The 25297-nt window shown below is 38.9% G+C and overlaps 1 protein-coding gene across 1 annotated transcript in view; it reads right to left on the reverse strand.

The window, feature by feature from the left end:
* Positions 1-211: 211 nt before the first annotated feature.
* LOC139694110 (pupal cuticle protein G1A-like) overlaps positions 212-25297 on the reverse strand; it is a 39984-nt gene continuing 14898 nt past the window's right edge. The window contains exons 3-4 of the mRNA XM_071592539.1: positions 1686-1717; positions 212-715 (exon numbers count right to left, since the gene is read on the reverse strand). Coding sequence (XP_071448640.1) covers positions 212-715; positions 1686-1717 — 536 coding nt within the window. The remainder of the gene's footprint in view (positions 716-1685; positions 1718-25297) is intronic.

The raw sequence follows: 25297 nt of genomic DNA on the forward strand, positions 1-25297 counted from the left end.
AAAAAAGGATATGAGGAATTCGATAGTGAAATTCATATGGATGCTGTGGAAATATTTTATTTACCAAGCAGTGAATAAATTAGGCATAGTACTATGTACAGGATGGAGAGGCCAAAGGGGAAAAACTGGAGAGCCATTTACGAGAGACTTCAACGTACGAATCGCACGTAGGGGTCTTCGGACGACTTTCCGATTGTTCGTCGATCACTTCTTAGTATCCGTAGTGGACTCCGTATCCATCGAAGGACAGGTGAGCGACGGCGGGGGCGGCGGAGTAGGCGACGCCGAGGAGACCGGCCTTAGCGACGACGGGGGCGGCGACGGCGGCGGGGGCGTGGTAGGCGGCGATGGCGGGGGCGGCGTAGGCGGTCTTCACGACGGCGGGGGCGGCGTAGGTGGCGACGGCGGGTGCGTGGTAGGCAGCGACGGCAGGTGCGTGGTAGGCAGCGATGGCGGGGGCGGCGGCGTAGGCAACACCGACGGCGTCGTTGCTGATGCGGGTGTCAGTCTTGCGGACGGAGGAGAAGGCAGAGTCGACGGCCTTAGAGTAGTGGGAGATGGCGTGGTTTCCGTCAAGAGATCGGACAGTGCTCTGGTGGGATGAGCCGATGGCGGGGGCGTGCACGGCCACGGGGGCGGCGGCGTAGCCGTAGGCGGCGGGGGCGCCTAGGAATCCGGCGTTGGCGACGGCCACGAGGGCGGCGAGGACGACGAACTGTGGGACGAAACAATATTTTTATGTTAGTACAGAATTATGCGGGGTTCCGGAGTGTTTCCAGAGGTTAACGAAGAACACAGATACCACCGTCAGTTTGATCATATAAGTTACTTGTACTCAAGTCTAGAACCAATACTTAAATTGTTATCCACTTTGAAGAATTTTGAGAGTATGCCCTAAAACTTTTGAAATATTATTATTATCCTTATTTAAACGATTTAATGGGTTGTGCCATAAGTATTTCTCTCCTACGCATACAGAATTCTTAAATCAGTAGAATTTAAAGTAAATGAACAGATAATATTCTATCCATAGGTTTTGATGCGGGCGAATTTGCTGTGTTATAGGCTGTAGCGCCAGTTTACAAGTACCTGTATTATTATTAATGTGCGGTGAATGTATCAATATCAATGGATAGAATAGGACTAGTCCCAACATTTAGATGACTCCCTACTCATATTTTAAAAAGAAATTCCTTTGTTACACACATTCCATTTCCGTGGATTATATTGGGGCTTTGTACTGACTGGTCACAATGTGCCTGATTGACTTATTATTTTAGACTTTTCCTTAATTGAGCCTAAAGCTTAAAAATATATCCAGTTTGTTCTAATCAATATATGTTGGAGCATAAAGAGCTTCAAGGAGATTTTCTTTGTGTTTCGTTTTTGAAACAACCACTCTTAATTTTTCTCTGAGAATAATCCTTCGTGACTATACAGCGAATGTTTGACAAATAGCTAATATTTTTGCACACGAGTCGAGGTCAAAATCTGTCTTACCACCCACCCTCAGCACTGTGATCCAGAAGGAAATTGCACTTCACAGTAATTCCGAACTATTTTAGCACTTAAAAGTGTCTGCGGCACTTCTCGTTTGGCTTCCGTCGGTCAAACGTCCAGCCCGTCCCGACGCAGAGTAATTGACGGAAAGAGGCAAATTAGACAAATATTCGTAGGCTTCTTACCTTGTACATGGTTGGGGAGGTGTTATCGTTCACTACGTTCCAGCGAAAGAGTGCCTATCTCGTCTCCCGCTGGTCCTTATATACCGAATTTGGAAAGGGGCAGAGAGGCAGAAGGGATCCCCGGTGGGGGAGCCAAGTGAATGGGGCAGGACGAGCGAAGGGTGGGGTCTGGGGGGCGCGGTCGGGGACAAGGGCGGCCCGCGCGGATCCTCCTCATCCACATTCCCCACCCGCCACCAGCTCTCCCTCTCGCTTTTGTTTTCTCTCTCAACTCTCCCGCAACCTCGAAGGTCTGGGTTAGCTCACTCTCGATATTGACCAACCGGTCCAATTTCACACACGCCGAAGCCTCCTCGTTTGCGTTCCCGTTTGCTGGGCCACCTTGGGAGTCGACACGTTGGCGGCGGCGGTGGCACCGAAGGACCTTACGGGAGACTTCAACGGCCGAAGGGTACAACCGCAGAGGAATCGCTGCAACACCCAGTGTGGGATGCGTGACGTAGTGCCGGGGGAAGGTGGCGTTTTCGATCTGAATGAGGAGTGGGGGGAGGAGGGTTGGTCGGTTGGTGGTGGTTGAGGTTTTCATTTCGAGGGCGAGGGTCTCTCGAGGGATGGCGTGGACATGGGGTGGGAGGGCGATAAGTCGGGCATAATATTTGCGCAACCCTCTCGCCCAGTCGAAGAGGGGTGTAACGCTCACCCCACCCTTTCCTGCCGTCTTCTCCTCCGCTGCCACCCTGCTCCTCCCCCGTTACTCTCTCCGGGAGAGAGGAGGCTCTCGGGAGGATGTGTTGTGTAACCTCACCCCTTTACACCGTCCCACCCACCCAAGTATATCCAGAAGGCCTTCATCAATCTTCGATGGGAGATATTTGCTCTCTCACGTCCCCTTTTCTCTCGTAACCCTCTTGGGTGGGGATAGGTCGGGGTGGGCGAGCAGCCCTCTCCGACTCGTCCCTCCCACTGCTCCCGAGGTGCGTATCTGCGGTGGAAGGGGCGTGCCGTAAAGTTTGAGGACGGGACCTGGATGGCTGAGGAGGTCGTCGGCTATGGACGAAGCTGTTGGTGCCTAATTAGGAGACCAACATTGGATCATTCGATATATAGGGTCAAATTCTTCGACTGCCATGTTAAGACAGCCATTGATAAACGATTTAGTAGAAATTTAACTGTGTTTCTCAAGTAAAGATATAAATATGGCTGATCAAGTATAGTATATTGAATTAAGTTATATGTGGAAATATTAAAGTTGTGTAGTCCAAAAACCAAAAAGGAGAGGCAAAAAGTTATGAAGTAAAAGTGAAACTGATGAAATTTAGGTAAATTATGAAAAGTAGAGCCCGGCTATTCTTTGAAAGGGCATTCAATATTCATAGTTGTACTAGTTTCTGTCGTTTAAAATGTGGCAGAACAAGGAACAGGGATGGTGGTACTATTTTTAATTATGAATAAAGTTCAAAAGTAGAAGAATAATGTAAATATATTTGTGCATTTGATATACGGGTTTAAAGCTTCATGGACGCCTTATTCAATCATTAGAGAATATTTCCTTTAAACTTAATAATCAATACATCCATTTCCATTCATCAAGTAGTTTCCTTAATTGTACCGAAACTTAGTTATGATTTAACAACGAAATTATAATAAGGTCATGTAAATGAAAAACATGTACATGGTAGACTAAAATATTATCTGAAAGCGGATATTATTAAACCACGATAAAAATAACCAGCTATTATGATCTTATTCTTTGAGTCAATATTCGTTGATTTATGAATTTAGGTCAACATTATCGTAGGAGTTTTCATTCATTACCTATTTTCTTTGATTCAATGCCTAGAAATGTTGGCTGAATTCCAGAAAAATGGATTCTGACCTCATTGGGTAATAATTTGTTAAATCCTGTCCTCGGAATGATCAAGGACAAAACTCTGATTACAAAGCCATTTTGGCTACTGCCACTGGCCAGAAGTAGTTGAGAACGGCTCAGAATCAGAAGATTCGAGTGCAACTAGCATTGATCTGAAATAGTAATGACTTTTAACCTCATCGTCCCGAGAAGTAGTGGCCTAGAATCCTCTGAAACGTATTTATCATCATATTAGAATTTGATAATCACATTATATCACTCCAGCAAAAACATTCAGTAGTGAGCTTAATTTTTTTAGTGTTGAAATAAAAAAAATTCAAATTATCTGCTTATGACTCTGAGCATCATCTTCCAAGTCAAAGATTTGAGTTAAAAAACCCATTTTAATAATAAAATTTTAGCATATTGTTACAATGTTCAATTGTTAATTTTATCAACGAGAGCAATGTATAGCATGGCTATTCTTGGAAATGGAAAAGAAATGGGAGGACCGAATGCCATTTCATAACCTTTAACAGTTTGGGACAAGTGCAGAATTAGTTCATCACTGTGCAGAGAGGTAACATATTTCATGCAAGAATTATAGGTTCGGTAATTGGTTTAAGACGAATGAATTTCTCTCAAGTCTCCATATGCCGCGGTCGTGCCAAAACTTCACGTCAGTTATTTCGAAAAAGGACCTCTCGTGAAAAATAAAATATCGATTGACCCGTGACTTTCATCGGAGAAATCCGTGCTTAATTCTCACTCCTCTCGCTCCTCGATAAATCGCCCACCGTATAGAAACTCGGCACTCACCCCCAGTTATCGTGCGCTCTTCAACTCACGAATTGGTCCGTCTGCTCTTGCCTCAACAACAACCTCCTCGGGCAGAGTTATCAGTTTTGCCCCATTCACACTGCATTACATTTTTCGCCTTTCTATTTCAATCAGCACATTCTCTTATTGCCAATTTCATGCTTTTTGACATTATTCGTGGGTATTATATAATTCAGAAATCATAACTCATTCAAGTTTGGAATCGTTCCGTTTTATAGAAACAATGAATTGATTCTCAGCGATTTTCTACGCATTTTTATTACGATAGTACGGGTCTTGAAATTTGGCTGCAAGCATCAAGATACCCTGATTATCACAGTCAACTACCGAAACCGGTAGCACGGCAATAAAAAATTGGAATATTACTGGTAGATTACGTATTAATTATTTCTCTCTATAATCAGATGTATTCGTCAAATGTCTTTGTCCTCTTTATCTGATTTTATACTGTCCAAACGAATGCATCCTGGAAATGTATCTAGTTCTTCTTTATTTTTATCATAATATATTGCGTTCATATTTATCCTGTGCAGCTCCTGGGACATTGGCAATTGCAAATATGAAATATTCACCGATGAATTTTATCTCTGGCGTCGAATAGGGTTTTCAGGTGCAAGGGAATTTTCTATCCGGTCATCAGGATTTGATTTGATCTAAATGATCGTCAACTTTTAGTAAGAGCCAAAAACCACTCTATGATCCCACCGAGAGTGGGCAAATGCCTTAATCCATCTTAAATATTGATCTGATTTCCCTTCCGTCTCCAAAGTAGTCGGCATTTCTTCATTTGCCCACAAACCAGATTGATTTTAGAGGTGGGCGGGGGTTAAGTGGGGGAGTCGAAAGCGGCTCTTGGTGTCCGTCGTTGGTCCCGCGAGAGATTTATAGACAGGGCGTGTGCTCCCAATATCCGTGCGTTCTCGCCTACCCTATGGATCGCTTCGGATGAATAAATAATCGAATTTGCAGGGAAACGAGGTGAACAAAATACGCTTCGGTTCCCTTGTCACGTCGATTTCTCGAGGATGGCTCTCCGGAACGAGGCGTGCCCTTTCCTGTGAGTCGGAAATAATTCGAGGCGAGTGAAAAACGGTGTCACTGCACAAAAAGTTGTCGGCTTAACTTATCGGCGAGAGCATATTTGGGTGACACGATCGCGTGCTTCCGAAATCGACGGACGGCTGTGCACATTTTCACTCTAGTGTTCCGCCGGTTTGTCTCTGGACGAGGGACATTCGCAAAGTTTATTTAATATCCCAGCGAATCTGAAAGGGCTAGAGTATGAAGACTAGGCATAACAGTGATACTTTTATTAAGCAATTTGAAGATTCTCGTCCAACGTCAAGGGGGTTGTAGCGTAGAGGACTCAGGCGATTAAGGGGAATTATTCAAGGGCAATTATATTGAAATTAAAGTTACGAAAAACAGTTCTTTATAAGATCTCAAACCCGAATGAGGAAAGATGTAATTTTCTTAGGCACCAGATTTCTTTGAAAAACTAAAGGCAAAGCAGGTGAAAGGAACTCCCTCCCGCTCCCTGAATTCGAGAACTTCCACGCTCTAGGGTGTGGAACAAGGTAAGCTCTACCTTAGCCTATCAAAAAACCTGCAGGCTAAGAAATATCACCATGGAAGGGGATGTAACCACTAATTTGAGGAGAACTTGAAAGTACGTTCACATTGAATGTATAAGCAGGAGAAAATATTGCAAATATTTCTAATACAGGGAAGAAATCAAACGATGAATAAAGAGTGAAATGGAACAATACACTACAAGGTCAGGATTATTATTTTAGTTCGCAGAAATCAAAGAGCAGATTATGGATTTGGATCAAATTACAACATTTGTTTGATAAAGTGTCTATTAATAGAAATATAGAATAAAAAGTAAAAAAATATATGTAGTCGATATTTTATTCAATTTTGAGTTGAAATAGGTTTTGCATGTGTCGTGTCGTAACATAAATCTACGCTTTACGTTTGATTGAATCATTTCGTCGAGAATAATTCGTTGAATTGCTATTTTTCATAGTTATCCTCCACTACACTTCAACACCGGAGCTTCTAGTGTCAAGGATCTCCGCTGTGCTCTGGAATGGAAGCTCAATTAGGTGAACCGTTCCCGCTTTGGCATTTGTCGCACTGCCATTGCGGGTGTTGGCTTTCCGTCGGATAGCTAGGAGTAGATTCTATTCGCCGAGCAATTTCCGGGGCACTCCAAAGGTTCCGAAAATCCTTCTGCACCCCAAAGACGTATCGATGGTGTCCGGGAACGCTTCCAAACGTTTATTAATTCATTCATTTTTTTAAATCTCCAATTTCTTTCTCCGAGTGACCCGGTTATTCGAGCTCGCGAGCGTATAACTTTGAGGACTCGACCACCGCTGCTGGCGTCTAATTTCATCTCCGCAATTTCTCCCTTCCCCCCTCCAAACATTCCTCTCCCGCTCCTTCTCCCCCACCCCCACACTACCTCTACCCGTCCACTTCGACTTGGTGCCCGTGGCTATGGCGGTCGGCCGCCCTCTCGCCGACCGTGCACCAACGGCGGCGCGAGTGCAATTGTGTAACACGAAGCTATTCCGACGCCAAGAGAAATCCGAATGACATATTCCAGTGCAAATTAGTGGATGTGGGGAGTGAGATTTCGGCTATTTCATTGTTATCCCTTTCGTCACATTTGTTTTTGATCGTGACCCAGATGTCAGGGGGCGTCGTGACGCGGTGTGGATATGTGAATAGTGGTTCTGCGGGTTCTGCGATGGTATGCATGGATTATCCGTTGCGATGCTACTTGAAAAAACCCTGGAGCTCATCGGTCTTTATATTCAATGCGGTGGTATTTTACATTCTTGTTTTAAGTTTGGTGCATATGGGTAGCAGAATTCTGTTGTAATATAAACTCATGCATGACCATAATTAAAGTTAATATCGCGGGGAAGAATTGTGGAGGAAGGTCTATATGTAAAATAACCTTCGAGAAACAGACAATAGGAATTGTCGGTACAAGGGCAACAAGAAAATGAGGGAATTAACGGAGAACAGAAAGTTTTGGAGAAAAATACCACAAAAAAAACCTCAGATTAGTAGGAATCTGTAATGATGAAAAGCTTCTTTGTTGAGGGAATCTAATGCATTCAGTCTTGCATAACAAACACCATTTAATTTCTCATGTATGTATCTAAATGGCTGAATGGAGATGGAAATCTTGTTAGAAGTTGAGGTTATGCCTTTTGATGTCCCTGGTTAGGCACTACGGATTTCCTAAATTTATTTTTATGTAATATCAAAAATGGCGAAGATTACAAAAAATTCTATGGAGCAAAGTTTCATTAATATCTCAGCTGGCTCTTCAGGAAGGTATGGACGTGTAAAAAGCTATCAAAGCTATCAAATTAGGGTTTAAAATACGTACTTATTCCTGCATTTTTCATTCTGCACTAATTAAACAAATGCTAACCGTCATAGAAAGAATATAGGCAATAACGTTTTTTTTCTCAAACTTTGGCATATCCTGCCACTGTCGGATCAAATGAGTTCTCACAATCTATCTAGAAATTCCGTTTAAAATTTTTAACTGTTTTCTGAGAAGACTTTTATATTGCTTTGAAGCTAATACTATGTCGGTTTGTTTCACGAATAATCGGGTGAATTTCACTTTGTCACTGGAAAGTCCATTAAAAAACGTCAGATTTTGGCCAACACCTAACTGACGCGCTCTTTTGAATTCATAATAATGGTAGGCTAATGAAATGAAGAATAAGGAAGAATTTTTTTAGTTGAAAGCGTAATTTGCATAATTCATATTTTATTTTTTTAGAAATATCGTATTTAATGCCTCTAAAAATAAATCTGGTTTCCACCTAGCCACTGCCATGAGAATCAATCACGAAGTCTGCATATCGAGGTTTCACGGTCATTTACAGTTTATATAAAATAGTTGCTAGTTGGGAACACGAGTTTTTTTAATGCGTCTACTTATAGATCAGCCCTGACTTGCGCTGTTTTTAGTATGCATTGAAGAGTTGATCATCACCTTTCAAACCCAGAGAGGTCCGAAATATGGAAGATTGTTCAACGAACAGCAAGAAATAACGTTACTGATTTCATAATTGTTTGTTGACATAGATGTGATTTATTTTGGCTATATTCAACTGTGTTGTTCTGAGTCAATGAGCAAATTCTATGCAAAGATAATAAATTTAGTAATTTTATTAAAAACTTGTCTTATTCTCAATAATCTGTTAATTTTTGGACGATTTTTTCAGATAGTTCTCTTAAAACCTCGAAGGAAAATATTATGCAACAATTTTTGCCAAAGAAAACTTTAAAACGATTACTCACCTGCTTCTGTAAGAACGAAGAAAGGGAAACGTTGGGTACGAGCGAAATGCATCTCGTGGCATCTAAAAATACTGGGCCATCACTTTAATCAAACGTACATAATTATGATCTACGCCCGTCCCCTAAGCCAATGAACCAGATAAGAAATATGCTGAAATGTGTGCTCTCTACCCTATATTTAGCAAACAAAATCTGATTTTAACCTCTCGCAGTACCGTCGGCAATCAGAGAAGAGATATCACCTTTATTTCAACCCAAGTCATTCAACTGAAGGTTGACAATAGATAAGGATAGGGTTCAGTAACCACTCTGCCCTGCAGTGCATTAAATCACGCGTTCTGGGGTTCCCGACAGATTTAAATCAAAATCAGAATTAAAATGATCGAAATCGATAAAGTACATAAATTATTTTACAGATATAATATAGTTCTTGACGTGGTGACATTCTCAGGAAAAGTTCACATCTCAAGGAACACGCTTCTAAATTTGAAGGGAACTCTATATATTTATTAAAACATAACGCCACAGTTTTTTCGAGCATTTCGTAAAATTTTTTTAAGAAGAATATTTCTGTGATTTCCTCTTATAGAGAAATATAGGAAGTGCTCCAAGTGTGCCACTATGTATCATTGACTGATAAACGAGCGAGATTGGCTCATTTTCGGTGGAAAGGAAGTGGGAGTAGATTTCTACGCTTCGACCTTTTGGCGAACGAATTGACGCCCCATTTATTATAGTCTGAGCATCTAAAAACATAAAATATTGAGTTAAAATGCCTCTATAATTATTGACCGGAAATTACAGTAATTTTGGTGAAAATGAGACAGTAATTGGCCCATGTGCTTTTAGGCCCTCAACACCAGAACGTCGTCCAGTAAAAGTATCCGCCACGTCCGCTTGCATCATGAAGGAGTGATTTTTTGGATGCTATTGACAAAATTATTAATCACGGATGCGAAAATGAAATAGACGGAATTTTAGTGGAGAAGACTATAAGTGAAGGCAAAAGAAGTATTGAAATTTACCACAGACCGCAGGTTCAAATAATGCCTAGGACCGCGACAGATAGTTGGGTCTCGAATTAAACGAGAAATATAATTTAAAAGCTGAGTCAGCAAAAATGTGTATCGATCTTTTTCCTAAAGTGAAATGTTTATTGGCCAAGGACATTTACTCTTTAATTTTAGTAGGGAAATTTTAAAAATACCTAGTTATATCGTGCGCTTTAAATATAGTATTTATTTAATTTAGATTTTAATTAGCATTTTACAGAACCAACATGTTATTGGTAAATAATAATATTATACAAGTAGTACACTATTTGTAGTTTTTAGCTGATACTCTTTTATTTACGAGGGTACGTCAATAAATAGGTCACAAACATTTCTCAAACAAACACAGGAGTTGTTACGAACATTTCAACGGGAACGTTTGGAACATCCACCGTACAATCCTACTTAGACCACAGGGATGTTCATCAGTTCGGGCCCCTATAGAATAATTTGGAATGCCATCGTTTTGAAAATGATGATGCTGTAGTCGAAGACGGTACTCGTTGGCTGCGACGGCAAAAGACTTATATCCTGCCGGCTATTAAGGACTTGTAAAAGAATGACATAAGCGTCTGAACGTTTAGGTTGAATATGTAGGAAAAAAAATTAATTTCAGGGAGTTCGAATATTATTGCCTCTATCCAGTCTAGCAAGTAATTTCTTGACTGACCGTAGTATTATGTACGATAGCTACTATACGAGATATAAGAGTATGTATATATGTTTGTATATATATATATATATATATATATATATATATATATATATATATATATATATATATATATATATATATATCCATTCACTTCAGTATTGACCGGCAGTGGGATGTTGAAGACGGTAATAGAGGGGAGAGTGTTAGGCAAACGAGGAAAGGAAGGAATATATATAATATATATAAACTAAGTTTCCGTGTAATATTTGACAAAATCGAAAAATTACTAAAACCACATTGCAACAATGTGTTTATAAACATTTGTTTTGAGTTCTATCAAAACATGAAATATTTAGATCGAAGGAATGAAGTTAGTCCTGGGTCGTGGACGAAAGACTTGGGAAAACCTGGCGTACATCCCACCTCCAGGGCTCTCACGATGTCACGAAATTTTCCAATCGGGGTAAATTCTAATGTAGGTTCCACATAATTAATAATTCTCACATAGACTTTGCCTCAGCTGTGAGACGTCTTGAGTCTTCAGAAAGCATCCCAATTTAAGGATTGCTGTATTTTGCCGTTGATTGAAGTTTGGTGGAGCTATTTTTAAAACATGGAGAAACAAGTGACTAAAAGTCACTAGTGAGAAGTGATGAATGAATTGGCAGAAAGCAGGTTCATTGTGAAGACTAAATGAATGAAATCATTGCCATCAAAAGTTTTCATCAGGTTTATCATCACATCATCACTGAATAGGCGAAATAACTACACAAGTATTTATTTGGTGTATGCAAATATTCCACAACGTTTTGTCCTTAGAAAATCTACCTACTAACTAAACTACTAACTAAAAAAGCGATTTCCTTTCTTTTCTTTAATGATAAACCAATCCAATTATTCCAGACGATTACCTAAGCTGCCTTTTCTCTAAAGGTTGGGAACTTATTTATGCCCTTCTTTGGGCCTACCATCTCTTTGACCTCCACCTCTTGCAACAGGCGGTGAAAAGCCGAAAAATATCTTTCGCTTTCGTTAATGGGATTCCGTTTCTTTTCGGAGATAACTCCCTAGAATGCCCGAGTCCACTAGCAACAACGTATTTCAGAAGTGGAAAGGCTTCATACAACCGTCATTTCAAAACGTTGTATTGCCATTATATGGATGAAAATATTGTTGCTGACGGATGTCAGATAGATTTTCGAAAGATATTTTTCCGACGAATTCACGTTAATTACGCGCCTTTTCTTAGAATCGTGCCCGGAAAGAAGGCAGTTCAGCCTCTGATTAACATTTTATCACGTTGATGGAAATGCTATATACTCTATCATCATCTGGAGGAGATTTTCTGGTGGAAATCGAAGTAGAAATGGAGAGTGGAGTTTTCTGAACGCAGTGACTCTGGAGTCGACAGGATGCACGCGGAGGATGTTGGGCAACCTCTCATCCAGAGATCTCTTTTTGGACCCTCGTCGTAGGTACCTGCTTGGCGGGATCGGACTTGCTAATGGCTCCAGACAGGCGCCATCAAAACACTCTCGGATCGTTGATCGTCGGAAAAGGCTTCAACATTTCCACACGTTTCATTCACGCACCTTTCCGTTGGATCTTCCGCATGTGATTCATGCTGTTATGCCAAACTTTACGTTTCCTTCCGCTCCCCCCTCCACATCTTCCTTTTTTTACAGTTCGCTCCGTTCCAATTTCTGTTAATTTGACTCGATGTTGATTTCGGAGTCGCCGCGAAACGCGGAAAGGCAGGGCTGCCGGCGCACCATGTGCTCCAGGCCTAAAACTATTATCTCGAATGCATCGGAATGATCAAAGCGGCCACGGTCGGAGAACTCACGCAACCTCACTCAGCAGGGACGCGTGCATCGAAAAACAGGTGTTTTCCGTTGGAGCTCCACCTGTCTCTTTGAAATGGTTCTGCATTTATTATTAGTGTGTGGGCTGTAAAAATGCTTTCATCAATCTCCCTGTGAGATTGGCAATCGTAATTTATAAAGATTACGCCAACAATTCCATTACCGTGGCTACCCGGTATTCGAAATACCTTGTGGAACTGACTTTTGTTGTATAACGGTTCCACGCTGCAATACTTGTCTCAATCGCTGGAAGTACTTATTGTTTTACATTCCCTTGTGGTTTTTCAATCCCCACTCCCTACAATTTCCTTCTCATTACCTCAGCCTGACTTGCAGTTGTAATGTCGTAATATTTCGTCGCACAATGTTTTTTGGATTATTTACGGGCTTATCTTAATGATATTACACGTATATCCTGGTGCATCTATGCTTAAATTGTATTTGAAAAAAATTTTCTCACATATCGATTTTTTTTGGACCTGACAGATTTAAGACTTAACATTCTGACAGAAACAGAGAAAAATATTTGCAATTTTACAGTTTTCAGATTATTTAATACCGACTAGTTTGGGTGTACTACACCATTTTCAAATAATTAAAGTAAAATTGCAACAGGTTTTCTCTGTTTCTATTATTATGGAACGATTCTACCACATCACACCTGAATCTCTTATTCGTACTTAATATTCTCTTCCCATTCCTTACGTATATTATTTATCCGACACGTTTCTTTTACCTCGGAAAGATATGGGGACTTAGTAATAAACAATGAGCACTGAATTAGATTCGAACAAATGACACCAGAACCTCCATCGGAGTAGAAATTACATTGAAATCCCGCCAAAAGCAGAGTTTTGTTAAACATCAAAACGACATATGAATTCCAGATCTTTGAGATAATAATGTGATTTTTAATATAAAAGGTTGCACGTTAAATGGGTTTCGTTGAAATCTGCATAATTTGTGACTGGAAATTAGTTGGACAACTTAAAGTAAACTTAATTAGATTACCATTAAATTTTCGATTTGTTCTCTCTGCTTGCTCTGTATCTGATTCTGGTTCTGAAGAAATTCAATATTATTGGGAAGATCTACTCAACATATACAGAACCAGATACAGCCGGAAAGTACGTATGACAATTTTGAGATCCTGGCATAGAGTTAACCATATCGTCAGTTTTTGTTTCATGCATGGAGAATGAATAAATAATATTTTGCACTTTATTTTGTTGAACTAAGTTGTCTTTTAAAATTTTAGACGGACATTGTCAAAAAGAAAAGAAGGTTAATACCTAGTTTGAATTCTATAAAGATATGATAACATTTTGGGAATGTCATTGTTTTCATGTTAATTATTCAACAAGTTTTATATATTGTTCCAGCCCCGTTTCTAATTTAATTTGTCTTGCAATTACTTAAAGGCCACTTATTCAGGATGCTGTATCCAGCATTAGAAATCAGTGTCATACCAAAAAAAGAACCGTCGCTCATACTTTCTCCTTCATGTAGAGATGTTATTGCGATTAAAATAGTCATAGCGATGTTCTTACGCACTTAAAAGCAAATCTCTTTTCAATATGAGCAATAAATGTAAAAGTGGAGTATTCCGTAGCTCTTTAACATAGCATGTATTACGCATTTTCAGAATTAGCTGCGAAATATTTTAACCTTCACTGTTTTCAAACCAAAAAAAAAGAGTCGGTGTTTGTATTAATTCCATTCTTCTGAGGGTCCTAGTAGGAAGAGTGAATCTTCGAGTAATTAAAAAAAACGTTGCAGAAATCCTAAAAATTTGTAATGTATTGAGCAATAAGTTGTTGCAATGGCTTTGTAAATTTCAAGATATCTTCTTCAGGTGCTCCTTAGGTAAAAAGTGTAACCTGTTACAGGTCTCTCGTCTTTCTTTGACCTGTGGAAGAACGATATAAACTCATTGGAAATGTCGGGAAAGCGACGGTCTTTATTCAAATAAGACTGCCCAGGAGAAGAAATCTGTTGAATAAGCAATGTCCTTGCGCCTGCAGCGAGGGCAGATTTCAACAGTGACAGGTTTTAATCTGGGAAATAAAAGTGGTCGTGAACTGGTGGGACCTATCGTCTATCTCGAATGCCGTTGATTCCGAAACCATCATTGGAATTGAAAAGTACTGCTTTGATGTTAAATTATTTTCGAGTTTTGTTTATTAGTCAGAGTTATTGACAGTTGGATCGTAAAAATGTTAAGGGTGATACAATTTGGAAAGATTCAACGGATTCAGGCGAGATGTAGTGGAAGTTCGTCATTATGAGAAACAAATATGCACTTTTCCACAGATTGATTATAACGGACAATGCGTTTCAGTTCATCGAACCATCGTCTTGTACCTGAAGACGGTTCGATGAACTGAGATGCGTTGTTCGTTTCAATAAATCTGTGGAAAAGTGCAAATTTGTTTCTCATAATTTGAGAAGAGTTTCTATAACATGGTTGATTTTCAATTACTTCAGAAAATTATTCCCCTCTTACTATAAATGTTTCCAAAACTACTAAAGAACTATTCATAGGCAGGCAAATACCTATGCAAAGTTTTTATTAATCTTCCTCCTTCCTGGCCTGCCCATAGAATACAATGGATATAGAATATGGCGTCAAATTGAATCCCTTGATAATACAGCTGCAAAAATTTCGAAAATGTACAATATTTTGTTAAGAGCTTATACGGCATGGCATCGTTTATTTTACTTTGGAAAACAACTATTCTCTCAATAAATTGTCCAAATTTCATCATCCAAATCTTTGTGGAATCCAGCACTGACATTTCTTCATCTTTTATTGCTTACTAACCTGATCTTCGATTCCTGGAATAGAAAACAGCTTCATTATTGTATGCCTTCAAGCGGAAGATGTGCGACCTTTACGTATTTGTCGACCCAAGCGTGAGCGTACAATTTTATTCGTCTGTTCCTAGTAAATTAAAAGCTGCGACTTTTATTGCGACACATTCAAGTCCGTTTGATTTCAATCGTTTGGAGTCAATCTCATTTTTATCGTCGCGAGAGCCATTAAAAGACCATCTTCCTAAAAACCGTCATGGTAAGTTTGTAAGTAAGCGTTCCTTTTAGTAGATACAATAATATCTTTTTCCATCTTTCACCATCTGTCCAGGGCACTTTGCACAGCTCGCATTCTTTCTCAACGATTCTTCAAGTACAGCTTTTTATTAAATACTCTTTTGTATATTTTCGCGATATTAACTTCATGAATGACAGCCCTGTGAGTTTATTCATGCTAAGGGAAAACGGGTTTCGCAATCATCACTCAGCATTGCAGTTTTTGAGCCATTCGTGGAAACTCGTTTACGATTCCGTAGATGTCGTTCGTGTTCTTTCTACGTCTTAAATTGATTTTTACGAGAATTGCATCCTCAATCAACGGGTGATTGGACACGTCTTACAATTAGGAAGCTGCAAATTGTTACTTGGTACGTATTTTACAACTACTTTAATGGGTCAGTTAATTTCTCTTCACTACAGATAGAGTTACCATTATAACAGTCTCACATGGAGAGAAAAAAACCAATTGTATAAATTACGAACTCTTGGAAACATAACCTAATTGTGAAGGATACTTACCATACGTTGATGAAATACCCGCTATTGCGATCTAACCGAAATAGGTGCGATCGTGATATTAGGCAGTCAGGGTTAAACATACGTATTTGCCTCATAGCTTCTTCAAAGGAGTTATGAAAATTAATTTTGCCACCTGCTTTTCCTTATCTCCTCCTTTCGAGAATAGTCCCATAAGTTCGGAGAATCGATGGTTTAAAAAATATGATAACACCGCCAGTTTTCTCACCGCATTAAGATTGAGTCATTTGGATAGGGAGAGGAAATAATCCATTTCGACATTGGTAGAATGTAGGCCCCATTCAGCCACGCCCATGATTTGCTGGGAACGATGGAATGAAATTAGCGAGAATTCAAATGCAACCGTAATCAACATGGCCTCTCTGAGAAGTTACTTTGAAATGTTTCTTCTCGACGGTGGATTTAGCGTTCAAATTATGGTAAACAATTGCCCTTTTTTTCCTAATTACCTCAAAAAAAGTTTTAATTTTTGCCATTCTCGACATGGTAGGAGATAACAACCATCCGGAAATGTTTAATTATGCTAAGGACCAATTGAGATGGAAAATATAAAACGTATGGCTCTCAGGCCCGCACAGCACATAAGTGATATTAAAAATCTTTTGGGATATAATGCATTTTTGCTGCTTACTGTGATGAATATATTCCCAAACAAACGTAATTAATAAGTGCAGTACATACTAGAATTGGACTGAAAATCGTGTGTGAATATATTAATTATATATAAATTATAATGAACATTACATATCGCTTATATGGATTCTTGTATAATGGCACCGCGACATGTGATAATAAAGAAATGCTATTCCTGAATAAATAACGTTATTAATTAAGTATTCCTTTGAAACTTTTGATCAAATCATTTGAGGTTTGTGGTACTCAAATATGGGTTCCCCCTATCAACTGAAAACAGATTTTGCTAACATATCTTTCTTTAATTTCCATAATTTCTTCAAAAATATTCGTGTATTATTGCGACTAAAGAGAAATAATTTCGTGATTATTGATAATCTACTCTTCATGTTTTGCTATCCTTTCATCTCTCTCTCCTCTTTTGGGTTAAGCGTATTTCCACACGTGCTTGAAACTAGGTGCAATTTCCGTTTAACCTATTTGGCACTCTATCAATAAATAAAAATTTCCCTTTTTTTCATTTTCATCAGAAACGCCAGATTTAAGTAAACTTTCTCCCTTTAACAAGTTTAGGTGGAGTAGTAAGTTTTGAAAAAAAAACTGGGGCACTCAGTTTCCTGTATTCCCATCCAATACCCTTAACTCCATTTGCCTTTTCGGATAACGTGGGTTTTTTTCGGTTTTACCGAACAATTCACCGCGATAGCCTCAAGCCTAGAGGCTTTCCTCGGGGAAGTGGGGGGAGGGGGGGTGGCACTCTTGGCGCTTTCTGGGTCCCGCGCGGCCCCTGGGGCACGTCGGCGGAGGAGGCGTCGGCTAATAGGGCTGACGCATTCCGCGAGGGGAATTGCGGCGGGTAAGAACACGCGTTGATGGATGAAGTGCAGAGACACACTAGGTGCCTTGCGCGGACGCGAAAAGGCTTCTTCCTAGTCTTAATACTCAAGACACCCGACTTCCTTATTCGCTCTAGATTTTTCCATTGACTTTTTCTTTCCCTGAAAGGACTCCGGCTGTACGCCGTTGCATCACTTGCTGCATTAAACGTTTCACTCACTTTTTCCGTCGACGAGTTGAGAAAAATGCTGGATGGATGATGTCTCTCGAGACTTTTTGAGACGTAGGAGTGTTGAAGAGGGGAAATAATAAAATAGGAATTAAAACGGGCGAAGAGCTGGGCAGGGTAGGAAAAGGTTAGAAGGAAAAGAGAGGTTGCGGGGGACGGGTTCAAAGAAGGAAGGAGAAGTGTGAATGAATATATTCATTCATATCTAACTTTGTTGTTGGAAGAGTCGACGGCAGAGGCCGTAGGACAAGTCTGGTCGTTTGAGCAAATTTCTGTCCTTTCATTATGGGTTGCGATTTTGAAAGAAAACATTTTCTTACAACAATCTAATACGAGATTATAATCTTCGTAGATTAAAAGGGTTTTATTCGTGCATTTCTCCGTATTGGATGATGATGGGTTTAACGTGTAAACTCGGAGTTTACACACAAAACACTCTGTTTCGACAGTAGTTTACGATTGTTCATTGGAGATTTGGTCCCTTTGTTCTATGACTCTCGAAGATATCATCGCGGGTATAGTATGCCGTCCCTAGGACAGAATGCACGTTAAATAAGATCATTTTATCGTTCGAGGAAATGCTATGGCAACGCCGAGTTTCTCTCCTCTATTCTGATTTTCGCCTAAACACACTTATTCCAAGTCCTAAGACACAAAATGTCTTAAGCTGTCAAGGCGCAATTTGGAAAACACTCCTACCCTTTTCCAACAGTGCGGTAAAACGCTGTACTCGTATCGGCGCCCTGTCCCTTAGGTATCCTTGATTCCGTATGCAGAGTCCGTCATGGGAATCGGGAAGTATAGACAGGTAGGGACACCTGCGATAATACTTCCCAGATACGAATCAACTTTTAAAGATATTTAAATTGTCCATCCGTCGAACATATTTATTTATAATGAGGGTTGTAAAAAAATACCTACATACTATTTCATAGTGGTATACTATTTTATCTCAGCATTGCGGTCAATATATACAAGTACTCCTCACCTTTGTTTGTATCTTTCGAAATATATATGTATCGCCGTCGCTATTATTATGTAAATACATTTCTATAAATTACATCCTAATTGCTCTTGGAAAGAATATGCAGAATATATAACTCATATTAATGCAACGTATGAAATAATATTAATTGAGTTTTTTATTATGAAATCTAATATGAGCGCCTATATTGGAATAGTCTCCATTTAGTTTATATTCCTCCATGAATACTAGAGAAAGGTGAACGATTTTGTAGGGGTAGGATTTCCGGAGAATGGAGGAAGGGTGCAGAGAAACCCGGTGTCGGTATAGGTGCGATAAATGAGAGGTGATAAGAAGTCCTCCGTTTAACGTCCCATTCGACGGACGACGTACTCGACTTGTTAGTGTACGAACTGCTCTTCACATAGGAAATCAAGTAAAGATGGGGATATTAGGGAAAAAGTTTGCAGCCTCCGATGCTCAAACAAAAGCCATCGGGGTGGGAACGAGTGCGTTAGCCACCGAACCATCTCGATCCTTTCTTAGAGCAAACAGACTTTGTAACAGTAGAACCTAGGAGCTCGAAATCTCTAAAATTATGATGAAGAATAAAATTGTCTGTGGACATCAGCATCGCTAGTCGATTAAAATAATTCTCTCTCTCTTCTTTGGCATACGTTCAGAGAGCGTTGACAGCTTCGTCCTACTGCCATTGGTGCATTCTCCTTTTTTCAATCAAACGTTGCGAGGACGCCCACTTTGCTCATAACTTCCACTCTCGTGAACTCACCTCCATTCTTTCTGGGTTTGCCAACCTCCTTATTCGGTCATTGCCCACATTTTTATTCCTTAAAAAAATTGTACATGATCTTCATACAGTGTTTTTTTCACTCACGACGTCGTAGTAATGGCAGTTCCCGGTGAAACCGCTATCAGATTTTTGGCAAACTTCCACCCTCCGCATTCCTTGCCCCAGTGTCCAAAACTCGAATCCATTCGCCAGGGATGTTGCAAAGTTATGCGTCTCTGGCGCGAAGTTTCAACCGACTGTCGCAAATCAACGTCACCAAAAGCACGGGGTTGGTCGGTGTTTGTTTTTCCGGGTATTTGAAACGTGATGGCTTACTTGTATGTTTGGTAGTCCCTTATCCAAAAATGTGTGGCAGTATAGAATTAATGCAAAATTATAGTACTTTCCGTAGTACATATAATACCAGGCAACATGATGGTTTAAATTTACAGAGAATTTGCTTATGTTGAATGGAGAAGTTAAATGAAAATCCGATACCTGCGGATGGAATTTGCTGTATAATATGTTTTGCAATCGATGTAGAAAATTTCAAACATACGACGTATCCAGAAGAACTTGTCGGAAGAAATACGCAAGCATATAAAACTATGCGTATACTAGAAGACAAATCTCAAAAGGTATGAGAAACACGGATGCAAGCTGAAAAGGAAAATCCTGATTTTTTTATTGTTTCTGCTTATTTTTCCAGTTTATTATGTTGTCAAAACAATTTGTTCATTCTTCATACATTGCACCCAAGCCGATTAGCTCGATGAGTGGCTCAGCGCCGTAGGCTTACCATAATATCTCAAATTTGGACCCCGCCTGAGGGCTTGCGTGCTGCTGCAGTGTTATGTAATATGGTTTTTCTGAATTCAATGGATAAAATTGTCTGATCTCAAGAAGTTTGAGAAATAAATTACTAATGAAATACCATTCTCTTCCTTTACTTTGATGCATGCAAGGCTTTCATTCATTTTTTTATCCCCCTGTCAACCAAACCATTCATCTTTAAACATTTTAATCGTTTCTATTGCAAGATGCAAGAAAGGGGCACTTCTATTGCAAATAAATTGTTGTGTTTGTGAATTATTTCAATATGATGTTGTGGATTTTTAAAATAAAATATCAGAGCGTGAGTATTGTTATTCTGAAGGTTTTTGTGATTCCTATTGGTGAAAGATTCAATCTGCTTTTGGGAAGTTTCCTTTCACTTAGATATGGTGCTTTGCTGGCAATAACGTTTCCTTCAGCCCTGGCGGCTTGGACCCTTAGTCTAGGAGGTAAAACTATTTTGAATAAAACATAGTATGAGATTGAAACTTCTCTAAAGAAAAATGAAGCCTTTCGGCATTAAAGGCCATATCATGCCATATTATATATCCTGACTCTATTGGAAAGGAATTAAAGTAACTTTGAAGAGATAGGGAGATGTGAAAATGAATTGTAAAAAAATGATTCTGATTGTACCTATTATGTATGAGGATTAGAGCTACTCGATGATTTATTTTTTCATTCATCTGGTCGTTGGTCATTCAAAAAAGATTTAATTCAGTACACGCTGGACCAATTTGGGTAAAATGGTTAGAAATTTGCCTTTTGGGCCTATCATTGGTCATTCATGAATAACAGATTGACAACATTCAAAGTGATGTTCTCAAGTTCAGAGAACATATAATCTTAATAAATAAATCGGTCAGGTATGCTGGGTGGACGGTTGATATTAGTACTAAACAACACCATTGTATTGTCCAATTACCCCCCTCTCTTCTTTCTCTCATCGCCATTAGTGATTTCAACTATGGTGCGCCTTTCAGAACCGATCTAATGTGAACTTCTTCTGCCATGCAACCGTGTTGTTCATTCTCCCTTGAAATTTTTTTTTCTGCTCAGTCTCTTATCTCAGGAATTTTAATGCCTTCCAGAATTACCAAAGTTTGCATTAGTATTAACGGTTGCGTGTCTCTGATCGTCATATCGAACTATACAAACCTACACAGCCTTAATTCATCAAAAACCTCCGGTAAAGTATATATCTCAGGATCGATCTGGAAAGAGGCGGTATATTGCAGACTCAGCTTATGCAGTTGCAAGATATTTATTCATTTTTGTTCCATACTCAATAAAATATGCTCCAAAATCTCAAATGAAATCGGCTATTAATTCTACATTTTATGACTTAATTTTAGTGCTGGCTTTCATTAAGGTTTGACACTCAAGCATTTGCTTAGAACCTATCAGCCATAGCGGTGGCAGATGCGGACATGTGAAGATTGAGTTATGCCTCTACGGAGGTACGAGAAAAAATGAGAATTATGCAATACGATTTAATGAAGTTCATTTAACTTTTATTTAACACTGATTTAGATGAAAATTATTCATACGAACTGCCATAGGGTAACATTTACGATTGAGTACGTCTTTCTAAATGCCGTTTGAAATGGGATACATTCCTTATAATTTACAATTAAATTATATTCATTGTCATATTCTTTTTGATAAAACTTCACCATGGTATTCAACACATTGAAAATTTCGTCTCCTTTCTGATTCTCTGCTTGAAAAAATTCTGCTTGAGGCAAAATTAAAACAAAACCTTATTCACATGAGTGGGTATGTACACGTAAGCAAATGAAATTCTCCTTAAATTTCTTGAGTTATTTGGCAGTGATTCGTCAAATTTTGCATTTTTTTTTCTATGTCGGTATAATTGCCCTGTGATTTCGTAATTCTGTGACCGAATTGACATTTATTTTTGCAGTAACACCGTCGCATATTGCCATTGAGTCCGTCGGTAGCAATATTTCAGTGATTGAGTGATTCAGTGTTTCAGTGACTGTTACATTTACGACGATTCCTCTGAAGAAGCCAGAATGTACATTATACAGAGTTCAAAGATGAATAACTATGAGTTGAGAGGGAAATACTTCATGAAGCCAAGTCGCAGTGACACCAATGCGATTGCCGAAGCCCACTTCTTATTCAGCAAAATGGTAAGTTGAAGTTGTGATCCCTCCATAAATCTTCTCATAAGAAGTTACTCAGGAAAGATTTATGACAATTTTGTGTGAAGTGCATTTAGGCCCATCGTCACTTCTTTATTCTTATTTGTTCATATAAGACATGACCAACAGTTGATTTTGTATGACTTGCTACTTTAAAATGAACTCGGATTGGACCCATGAGCACACCATTTTACAGAATATTTTGCTGAGATTTGAGGAAATTGTGTTAAACAAAATAGTATCCTGATGGAAAGTAACGAAACTATTTGACGAGTGAACGGGGAGCTAAAAAGTATAAAGACATTTCATACTTTTTTCCGGCATTCAAACACAGTACTGAAAAAAAATTTAAACACTTGTTCTCTAGTTTAAATGACGCCTGGAAAGACTGGACCATTTTAACTCTAAGGGATACGATTGTAACGGGACTTTATGCGTTTTTATATTATAAATAATATTTTTCCGTAAAGGTCAATAAACTTTCTTTCGACCTCTACAAAAAATACATGATATTTTCAAAAGTTAAGGGTACTTTAAACCAAAAAATCATATTTTATGGTAATATTTTGCTATTTTCATAAATAGTAATTATAAACGTAGCTTACAGTAAAATAAAATAACACAAGGTTTTAATGATTGTTGGTATTGTTACCGCGTGCGCAAGATACAAGAAAATGAAATACCAATGAATATTGGTATAATATTTTGCATAGTATTTAAATGATAATTACATTTTTCCACATTTGCGAGATACTAAAGGGATACTGCGGGTACATATACTACCGCACGAGAGAAATAATAACCTATGTCGTGCCCTCACAGTAACTAAAAAAAGGGTGTGTATGATGTTGTCCAAAAGAACTTTTTTAGGTACTCATCGAAATTAACTTCACTTCTGTGAAAAAGGAACTAAACTATCTTCAAACACCCGTCGGATATATACGAACTTTAAGAAAACTCTGCCTTCAGAAATACGCCAAAGATGAACTTCAGCCTAACTTATTGCCTCAACCGCATGTCTCCTGAGTAACTTTAAATGTGGAAACGGTTTAAAATGACGTTAAACTACTGACGATCAAAATAAACACCGGTTAAAAATATTTTTGGGCACGTTTTGAAGCTGTTAATTTGAAAAGTTCTCAAAGATATAATCTCCTGAGACCACCGGAAAATAATATTACATAGCAGCCTCTGAGGAGAAGCATCGTTCAGTGAAAGGTGGTATTGGTAATAATATTTCATATTGGGCATGGCGACTGAATTTACGAGGAACTCCGGTCAGAGGAAAGTTAGAATTATTTTCTATGGACGCTAGTTTTAGAAGTAGTTCAGTGGGGCTCGAAAGGAAACAAACGGATACCCATCATTTAAATGGGCTCTTAAACATAGCCGCAGCAAGGCGGAGCTGCTACTGGCTGCTCTTCGAGAATAAAGATCCTGCATTGCATAAGAGACTCTCCATTGTAAATGCCATAAGTTGAGGTTCTGTACGACGAAGTGAAAGCCATCGATGGCCACATCAGAGATAAGGATCAATTGCATTTTTTTGTTGTAAACAGAAAACAAAAAGATTTTACAATTTTAAATAATACAAAGAATTTTCATGCATAATGTTAATTTTGTATATTACTTTTAAAAATGCATGCGCCTCGTCATCAACATAAGCATCCTAAACAAATAGATATTGAATATAGAATAAATCATTGACCCTGAACAACATGTTACTAACAAGGGTAAATGATTTATTCCGTATTGAATATGATTTGGATGATTGCTAAACTACTATCCATTCCTCTTGTGTGTTCTCTATTTCTCCTCTGTTGGGTGAAACAGCTCCTTAACGCCATCTCTTGGCCAAAGAATCGGGGCACTTGGTTGCTTAAAGCATCGCAGATCTCAGTGTAAATTATGTTTCCTGGATAGTTCAAGTGGTTAAGAGACTCCGCCCAGCAAATGAAAAGATCCGGAGTTCAAATCTCGGTCTAGGAAATATTTTTACATTCGTTATCTATATATATATATATATATATATATATATATATATATATATATATATATATATATATATATATATATATATATACACACACACATAGAGTCTCACTTGAAGAAGGCCTCTGAGAGGTCCGAAAGCTCGAACAATTTACCGTGTGAGTGTCCTTTTAAATGTTGCTATTCTATTTGTATTCTATTGTGCCGCTCGTGAGTTTTTCCGTACAATCGTTACACACACACACATACATACACACACACACACACACACACACACACACACACACACACACACACACACACACACACACATATATATATATATATATATATATATATATATATATATATATATATACATATATTCATACGCACACACGCAAAGTGTGTGTGTATGAATATATGCATTATTTTTACGAGTTATACTCTACAAATTTAAGAAAAAGGTGAAAATGTGGTGGTTTTAATGGAATTAATGGGAGCAGTTGAGAGTGTGACGCTGTAAAAAGCAATATTACAGGTAGCAGACGTGAAAGTGTGAAACTGCTCCCGATGAGTCCAAGGGGTGTTAATATGAGTTGAATTCTATTACAAAGTTTTTGGCGGCCCAATGTAAAATGATGGTTTACTCCAAATAACGGAAAAAGCCCTCTGGAATTTTCCTTTAGGCAATTGCGATGGCCGAATTTCAACGTATGCCCACCTTTCAGACGATGCGGCGTAAGAGAGTGTGGTTTATGGCGGACATAATACCTGTAGAATGTAAGGGCTTCGAATTCCTCTGAATGGGCAAAACAATGAAGAGCCAACTCACTGAGGAATTTAACCAGCAACCTGAGGCTCGTGTTATCATTCGTAAGATCTGGGAATCTTTCAGGAATCCTCCGCAACAAAAAATTCATTCGCGAGGTGCTATGCGGAAAATAT

Source organism: Hetaerina americana, unplaced genomic scaffold (assembly GCF_022747635.1).
Source record: "Hetaerina americana unplaced genomic scaffold, ioHetAmer1.1.p SCAF_5, whole genome shotgun sequence".
Classification (NCBI taxonomy): domain Eukaryota; kingdom Metazoa; phylum Arthropoda; class Insecta; order Odonata; family Calopterygidae; genus Hetaerina; species Hetaerina americana.